This window comes from Etheostoma spectabile, unplaced genomic scaffold, assembly GCF_008692095.1.
Source record: "Etheostoma spectabile isolate EspeVRDwgs_2016 unplaced genomic scaffold, UIUC_Espe_1.0 scaffold280, whole genome shotgun sequence".
Classification (NCBI taxonomy): domain Eukaryota; kingdom Metazoa; phylum Chordata; class Actinopteri; order Perciformes; family Percidae; genus Etheostoma; species Etheostoma spectabile.
The window spans coordinates 184,936-194,414 of record NW_022605578.1 but is presented as its reverse complement, the minus strand read 5'-3'; the positions used below and the strand labels follow the sequence as shown (position 1 = coordinate 194,414).

The window sequence follows — 9,479 nt, the reverse complement described above, 5'->3', positions numbered from 1 at the left end:
ACGTTAACTAGCATGTTAGTTAGCAGCAATTAGCCTGTGTCTATGTTATCTCCTAACATTTACCTACACTCCGTCTCTGCAAGACTGGGAATGATTGAGATTTCTCTTGGGACAGCTACCAGAAGACTTCCAACTTTCAGACACGTTGTTCACATCCCAACTACATCGTTAAGCTCAGTTGGAGGCTGCGCAGTAACGCTCAGCCATCACCGGAAAAATGCTTCTAAAATCCTTCACTGGTCTCCGTCCAGAACAACGGGGTCTGTTGGTCCATTTCTTTAACTGTCTATGCGCATATCAGATCTCCACAAACCAATGGGTGATGTCACACATGAGATGTCCATTAATATTCAGTATCTCCGTTGATGTTTCATTAAACTGCGGATATAAAGCGTTTTAAGTGATGAATTGTGACCATAAAACATTTGATTCAGCCCCAAAAAAAACTTTTGAAAATGGCAAAAAAAAGTAAAAGTCAAAGGTTCAAGACTGTGAACAGAGGACTTCAGTAATAGCTGCTTGATCACTTTAGCCGTTCGCGGGTTTCCATGGTAACATTGATGGCTGTGAGCAGGTTGCTGAACCAGAGAACGCAACGGTTAATGCATTATGACGTCTGGGAATTTCATGTTGCCTGGGTGTCTCTGTGTAGTCTTGCTAATTATTCAGTCTCATATGCCATGTATTTGCCAGGGGTCAGGAGGTGAAAAATAATTCAAGTGGAATAGCAATATTTCGTGCTGAAGGAGACGAAGCTGAGCTCCGGCGAGGTGTGTTGTGGACCTAAAGAGACGGAGCTGCTCCGGTGCGCTCCGGCCTAATTTAACCTCTGTCAGTATCGCTTTCCATCTGCAAATATTATGGGAATATATAGTTTGGGGGTTGAGTAAGAATGTCAGTGTGACGAGGCTTCAGCACATTGGCAAAAAGTACATACTTTACCCTGACAACACACAGTTCATTGCCATTCCCATCATTCATACCAATTAAAATGTCCAAATCAGTTCATATAACCATTTTATGCAGTCAGTTTATCCATTTATCAGTTATTTTGATGTGCTTTGTTTTCTATACAGTCTTTGAAATCCCCTGCCTTAAAATAAATAAATTATAATAATAATTTCAAAAAAAAAAGACCCAATGGTGCATAGTACAGTTCAGCAGTGGTGCTACTGAAATTGTGCCAAACGCATGGGTTGAAGGGGATAAAGTCTTGTGGCCCCATACCCTCCTAAAGTCTCTATTAGGCTAAACGCAGCCATCATGAACTGCCTGGACATGGATGGCACACACACCAGCCAATCTGTCTCCACATAACCCATGGTGGGTGTTCTCAAATTTGCTTTTGACGATAACAATCTGAACATAACCCTGTCCGACAATATTTCTCCCGACTGTGACTGTACTTGACTATTATTCTATGTATAACATGATGAGGCAGCGAGGAGCCTGGACCGATATGGAAATAAAGATTGCCACCAACATCCAGTCTGAGGAGGAGAGCCACCACGGCCTAAAAAGAAAAATGAATGATGAATGTCCAATTTTCCAATTTGTTTATATTTGGAAGATGCTTTTGTCCAACAAAAACATACAGTATAAGCGGTTTCAACCATTTAGATTTTAATAATTTTAGTACATCTTTGTTAGTGCCTCCAGGGCACTCGCCCTGTATGGTTTGCTTGTATTTTAGGTTGTCAACTGGTTTATTGTTTTTTGATTTTGTTGATTGTTATTTTGCTTTCCAGTGGAGCTAGTGGCCGGTGTGTGGTAGAGGCACATTAGTGTGGTTCCCTTCACAGATTGTAGTGATATCAGCACGGTGGCACAATTTGCAGTGACTATCTATTGCAGTGGGCACATGCGGTGGGTAAGTTGGAAACCCTGGAAACCCACCCTTAGTAGACTGTCTCTCCACAGCTGGCCGCTGCCCACTTTCCCCCTTTTTTTCCTGTGATAAATTTAAGCTATAACTTTGAGAGTATTTATTTTAAAATAATTAACCTAAAATAATTAACCATATATATATATATATATATATATAAATAAATATAAATATATATATATATATATATATATATATATATATATATATATATATATATATATATATATATATATATATAAACACACACACACATATCAAATTGCATTACACACACACATATATACTATTGCAATTTGATTTAAACATCCTCATTTGTAACCGTCCTCTTTACAGGCTCTCTTGCTTCAGTTAGTGAACCTGTGTGGCCTTTGCATAACTGGTGTGTTTGTTGAAGTATATATTAATATATTAACATTTGTTAGGGTGGTAAAGCATTTCAACATCTCAATAACTTTTCAGGTTATTGACCAATGAACTTTGAAAGGGGCGTGGCTAGGGATATAAATTAACAAAAATCAGCAAATATAAGACCAATCACCACAAAACTACCAGACAGTTTTTTTGTGACGTGGACATGGTGGAGGATTACAGATACCTGGGTGTCAACATCGACAGCAGGCTGAAAATGGAAGGTCAAACAGCACTGCTGTTTACAAGAAGGGGATGAGCAGACTCTATTCCTGAGGAAGCTGAGATCTTCAACGTGTGCAGCGGATGTTGGAGACCTTCTACCGTCTGTTGTGGCCAGCGCTCTGTTCTCTCGTCATCTGCTGGGGCAGCAGATCGGAGCCAGCGACACAAACAGACTGAACAAAGTGATCAGGAAGGCTGGCTCCGTGATCGGCTGCAAACAGGAACTTTTGAAGGTGTGGTGGAGAGGAGGTCACTGAGCAAACTGTTATCTATCATGGTAACCCTGACCACCCCTCTCCACCCACACTGGTCCACCAGAGGAGCAGTCTCAAAGAGGCTCAGACAGTTTAAATGCCGCACGGACCGCTACAGGAAATCATTCCTACCACAGACAATAAAACTCTTCAACACGTCATCCCTGGGGGGTAGATGAGACTCTGAGACACACAATACTTCAATAAGGGCAACCGGAACGATTGGTTCATTTACATTTTAGCATACTTAAACAGTTGCACATTTTGTTTTTCCCATCTTGTATATATTTAAATAATTGTTCATATATTCTTATATTTTATTCTTATATTTTGTTATTATTATTATTTTTATTTCATGTATATTGTATGTATGTATATTTTGTGTGCTGCTGTAACACTGTAATTTCCCATTTTTTGGGATCAATAAATATCTATCTATCTATCTATCTATCTATCTATCTATCTATCTATCTATCTATCTATCTATCTATCTAGACATACGCCACTTGGGGGTGCTACAAGCACAAGATAGCTGAATGGCATTTCACACAGAAATAATAATCACATATCCATGGTCCAATCCTCATACATGACTAAATGCTTGTCCAATCAACACAAAACTTCCAGGATACATCTACATAATAACCTCACACATACACTGCAAGTCTCATTCAAATTGACCACTAGGGGGCGCTTTAAATGCACAATAACTGGACGTGGAATGACCCAAGTCAAGGTTTGAGCTTAGAATCCCAATTTGCGGCTTTATTATTATTAACGGTTGTTTTTGTGCTGGTCATCTGCTTTTCTCAAATCACCGTGAGCTGGACTGAGCTACCTATCACACTGAATTGAAAATAAAAGTATTTGATAAATCAGTTGTAGGCATTTTAAACAAAGTGCACTGTTTTGTCCAGTCGTTACAAAGCTCGTAGGATATGTTTTATAACAACGTTGGACCACATGTGTTTTTATTTTAGTTTTTGAGTAGTGCACATACTGTTAGATACCCTGATCCACACTCCATACCAGTTGGTGGCGTTGTTTGTCAACCGGCAACAAACACCAGAGAAGAAGAAGAAGAACTATTAACAAATGTAGTACCAAAGATCCAAACCGTGTTTGGTAGTACTCACAGGATGGCTGAAGAGGAACATCACAGCGGCGTTTATCGAAAAATGCCGGTAGGTTAGCTCCATTGCTAAAGGCCTTGTTAAAGGCAATTCAGCTTCCGTCAGTGGGCTTGCTCTATTGTTTACTTTTGGGGTTTTGTCTGGGCACAATGTTAGCTGTGGCTATGCTAACTAGGAAGCTAGCTTTGACAAAGACCTGGTTGAACTTTATTGCACGATAATGTTAAAGGCGTGTGACAGGTGTGGCTTAACGGGCCGTCTTAAGTTTTAATGCTAGTTGTCACATTGTAAGTAAACGTTAAACGGCCACTGTTTAGGAACAGGTGTAGCTACTGTCGTTTGTCAGTGGGCTAACACACACGAATGAGGCTGTTTATGTTTTCTATGGTCGAGCTCAACGCTTACCAGCGGAAGTGACATGCGTTTAACCTCACTACGTTATGTGCCTTGCCATTAGTAAGTTTTACTTTCAGATTTCATCTAACGTTACACACATAACGAAAACTATCGGGGAAGTAGCGTGACTGACATTAGCTAAAGGCTCAAAACTACCACCAAGTAGTTCGTGCTGTTGTGTTTACAAACCTCTCAACGTGTGAGACTGCTGTAATGTTAGACAGATGTTACATTTATGAAGCCTGCGCAGCTTAATGTGCCCGCAATTTATCTTTACTAACTGCGTAGCTAGGTATCTTTAGACATGTGGTGTTGACACTGGTGATGTAAGATAGACTTTCAGCCCTGGTACTAACGTTAACGTTACCTCTTGAAAACTGGCTTTGCTTAACATGAACAAAAAAAGATAAGCTATTCAAATCCCTCTGTGTTTACTGTTGTAGAAGAAATATGTCTAAATATAAAGCCACTGAGTAGCTGGTAAACACAGCTGAGTGTTAGGTAACTGATGACGAGACTGGCAGAGTTGTCATGGATAGTGTCATTATAATCATTTTAAAAATGGAGATAAATGTCCACTAAGACCCTATATTGCATGATCATCCTATCCTGATTGTGTCCACAAACTGAAGCAGCTTTGTAACTGGGATACAGTATGCATGTAACCTGCAATCCTGTAATCTGTGTTTCTCATTTGTCCTAAATGCGTATTTTCCTAACATCTAAGTCCCTCCTATGTAAGGTGTCAGGGAGACAGGCAGGTAAAAGGATGATAGAGGAATTGGGACATGTTTTTAGTAAAACGGTACATCCTTTCCCGTCAGGGGTCAACTGAATCAGTTTGTGATGGCAACGGTCCAGCTGGACCAGCTGTCAGTCTGCTGGTTATTACCAGCTTCGTAGCATCTTTTAAGTCATTGGAATTTGTATTTGCACAGATAGTGTGATGTTCTGTCGAAATAGTCTTGCATCACAAGACCTAACTCTGGCTCTGTCAGCGATGGAGTATGGGTCAAGCTGCACAAGTTTACATTTTGGTATAGGGGGGAAAAATCCCTCTGGGTCGTTTGTATATCTTTTAAGACAATCAAAATCCTGCTTTATACCCGCACTGGACATCTGGTAAGCGAGACTACTGTCCAAATACTTATAAGGGTGCACAGTTATCAATGCTAGGGCTGCAGTTTTTTTAAAATTTGATGTCCACCCACATCTTCGGCATCTTTCCACCTGTAATGGACAAGCATCCTCACATCAGGCACTGAGTGATCACACATGACATTTCCACTGACAGCAAGATGTATTTTGTTTTCAAAGCTGGAGGGCACTAAACTAAGTTCCTGTGGTAGTGTCAAAAACATCTACACTCCAGTCCCACAGTGCTCCGAGCTCCCAGTCTGGCAGCCCAGTTGGCTGAGCTAACTATCTGACAGCAGCTAGATGAGGTCACTTGGGGAACGATGCAATGTGAAAAATGGCAAATGAGAATGCTCCCATTAACTTGTCTTCCTCTGATCTTTTGTCCAGAACTAAGATTCATGCTTGGAAAATAAGCCTCCTGGAGGAGGGAGGACGAGTGTGTGTATAAGCCTGGGCAGCAACGCACAAGTGATGGGTCCGAGGAGGAAGGCCACTAAACTCCAGCCTGTAGTGGGCAGCGGTGGAGTGGAGCTGGTCCTGAGACCTAGTGAGCCCAAAGACTACATCAATGAGTTGTCCCATGAAGTCCTCTGTCATATATTCAGGTACACTGACCTCAACCTACCCTTTTCATTTCATTCTAGGACTGGGTGGGGTTCATTGACGGTAAATATTAATGGACAAAGCATTGGGTGCAAATGCAGAAGTGCCTTTAACCTGCATTCTATCTGAATTCCAGCAGGGGGCGACACGTGCGGTTGCAAAAGGAGCTTGACTTCTGTAGAAGTCTCTGAGAAAGTGACCCACTTGTTATTTGATTTTTTTACAATGAGTTTATGGACTCAATTGCTAGTTTTAAGTCTTCTGCAACACAGAAAATTGTTGATATTGTTTAAAATCTGCAATCAAGCAGAGAGTGTTTTAGGGTGTGGCTATGATGTGATTCCCAGTGGTAGTGTGTAACATAACATAGCGTGTAAAGGCTCCTCCCTCACTGCTGCCTTTTGTCTACAATCGTCACATCCGCAACCAAGACGGTTGCGCCCGTAACGGCAAACTCAACAACGGATAGCAGATCTCCACAAACCAATGGGTGACGTCACACAGGCTCCGTCCACTGATATACAGTCTATGGTGGGGTTCTACGGTGTGTTTTAATTGTTAAAGGGGATGTCAGTACCATGGGTGAGACTGTGTACAAGTAGGGATGCAGGTGATATCACAGTTTAATTTAATTTTCACTTTTATATGAATACAACTGTATGATATAGGGCTGGGCGATATGGCCAAAGCCTTCTATAGGTCATTTCCAAACCCAAACAGAATCTGCAATTTAATTCTTTATTTTTGTTTACCTTTGTCAGCTGTGATCCAGAATAAGAATCTGTGGACTGTTTTTCTGCTGGGGTTGGAGATGTGTTAGTCTTACTTGAATTTCTTTAAAATCTGCAGAATATTCTGCAGTATTCTGTGTCCGCAGATTAGTAAGAATGAGATAACCACATGGTAAAGCCTAATTTTGTGTACTAATGTGTGAATTACATTCTTGACAAATAAAAGTACTAAGTATTTTCTCATCTTATTAAGAACCTTTAATGCACAATAATTTCGACATGCAAAAATCCAAACGTAAAGCGTCATCCAACTGACATATTGCCCCAACGCAGTTCAGCTGCTGGTTTTACGATAGAGAAAAAGAAGTAAGAAAAAGTTTTGAAAGTTTGGACATTTGTTTTGTTTTTGTAGGTACCTTCCCATGAAGGACATCATGTGTATGGAGTGTCTGTCCAGAAAGCTTCGAGAAGCTGTTACTCTGTACCTGCGGGTGGTCAAAGTAGTGGACCTATGTGCTGGTCGCTGGTGGGAGTATATGCCTTCAGGTAAGAGCTTGCTTGCTAGGTGGGGGGGGGGAGACTACAGACTCTGCACTGCATTTAACAATTATTTAATAATATATAATTAATAAATTATATCTATCTCTATATGTATGTGGCTATCTGCCACATGGTGAGTAAATACTTTTTATCAAAATACTTCTGTTTTTCAGTCTTAATTTTGACGAAGGTGCAGCTGCTTTCCTCTGTTGCTCTGCTGTCTTTGCGGGGGGGGGGGCGACACGCCCACACACACACACACAAACACTGGTGCCAGCCACCACGTCACTTCTGTTCACTAATAGCTATTGTTTACCTCAGGATAGTTAATAAGCTAGTAAGTGTTGATTTGTAGCATCCAACCTTCCAAAAGATGGAACAATGAAATGAAATGTTAACCAATCATTGGGGGTGTGATGCACAGTGGCAATAATAGTCACAATAAAGATAATATTTAACCATTAACTGACAAGCAGGAGACGGAGTCTCAGTTCACCTGTCCGGACAGCTGGAGGGTTGTACCGGTTAAGGTTCTGTGCATTATCGGACACATGCAGCCACTTTCCTGAAACCGCTTGCGAGACTGACAAGTCCACAGAAGCCCGTGGCGTTTATGTGTGAGCCTTCACCGCCTCCACCTGTAGGTTGTCAACTGTGTGGTTTGAAATGAAAGAGAGAAAAAAGGACAGAGTAACACGGCGGATATCGCTCCATATACTTTTCTTTTTGACGATGTAGTTAAGGAGGCAGGCGTGTGTTTCTTAGGCGGCTAATGAATTATTTATTTGGTCTATAAAAATGTGAAAAACGATGATCATTGTTTTCCAAAGCCCGAGATGACGTCCTCAAATGCCCTTTGTCCACAAATCAAAGATTTACAAAAAATATTTGCATTTAAAAACTGGAGTTTTTACTTTTTTTCATAAGAAAAATGACTCAAACCTCTATCTATCTATATTCTATCCCTATACGGATGTGATATGATTGCTATCAGCTTGGCTCAGGTTAAAGCTTTTGTAAAAAAAAATTACATGGACATTAGAATGAATGCCATATAACTTTATTTTTGTTTCTAGTTTGACAGTCATAACGGGAAAAGAAAATTTTGTAAACTAATTTAAAAGTACATTTTTGGCTAAATTACATATCGTATCCTGCATAGACCTGAATAAATGTGCAGACAAATGGAAACGTGTTAATGCATGAGTAACCTACGGCTGTTTCGGCATTTGATGATGCTGTTTTTACCAGGGCTTTGAACTGATTTTTTTTTCCCCCATCGGTTCGTTCCGAACAGAAACGGAATTATAACGTTTCCGGTTATGAGTTCCACCAATAAATTGACGTTCCCGAACCGGTTAGAACAAAAAAATACTGTCCCCGGAACGGTTAATTTAGTTCCTGTCAGCTGTTTAATGCTATAGAATTATGTCACATCTTTCTCATCCAGCTTAAACCAAATGTAATAATATTACAACCATTATTAAATAATAATTATGTTATTAATAATAATAATAATTAAAAAGGCCTACAATTATTTCAAATGTGTAGTTTATTGTTAATACAACAAATTCCAACCTGGCACCGTTGTCCGCAGTGATCGAGTACACCTGCTTCAGACTGATTTTATACTCTTCCATCACCTCCTGAACCACAGAAGATATATAGGAGGCCGTATGTCTTTCGCACAGTTCTCGAACAGCCAACGTCCGTAACACAATGTTTTCTCCTTCTGCATATTGCACATTAATCCCCAAAACAGATCTTCCATTAAGGAAAATGGTCTGCCGTTCACTGTGACCAGCTCCAAACACGCATCTACGAGGGCCTCCGATGTAATGGGTACATGGAGCAATTTTGGCTTCTTCACAGTAACCTCATCTAAAGTTCTTTGACTTGTGCCAGGTCTTTTTTGTGTGGTAGCAGTAGAATTCAAAGACTTATTGAACAGGTCCGGGTGACGCCGTTAGATATGCCTCTGCAAGTTCCCCCCATGGTTGCCCGCTATTTCGGCTCCACATCCCTCAACTTTGCACTTCGATTTGTTTGTTGCTGGGTCAAAGGAAAAATGTTGACAAGCTAGACTTGCTCCTCTGTGAAATGTTGTTCTCTGCATGTCTTCCCATCTAAACAAACAGAAAAGGTGCCACAAATGAGAAAG

At 40.6% G+C, this 9,479-nt stretch overlaps 1 protein-coding gene across 3 annotated transcripts in view; it reads left to right on the top strand.

The window, feature by feature from the left end:
- The first annotated feature begins 3,820 nt into the window (after positions 1-3,820).
- LOC116685978 (F-box only protein 38) overlaps positions 3,821-9,479 on the top strand; it is a 33,856-nt gene continuing 28,197 nt past the window's right edge. For 2 of the 3 annotated variants that reach the window (XM_032510913.1, XM_032510912.1), the window contains exons 1-3: positions 3,821-3,959; positions 5,832-6,049; positions 7,191-7,324. In XM_032510913.1, the coding sequence (XP_032366804.1) occupies positions 5,916-6,049; positions 7,191-7,324 (268 nt within the window). In that variant the 5' untranslated portion in view covers positions 3,821-3,959; positions 5,832-5,915. The remainder of the gene's footprint in view (positions 3,960-5,831; positions 6,050-7,190; positions 7,325-9,479) is intronic. The other variant, XM_032510914.1, reaches the window with a different exon arrangement.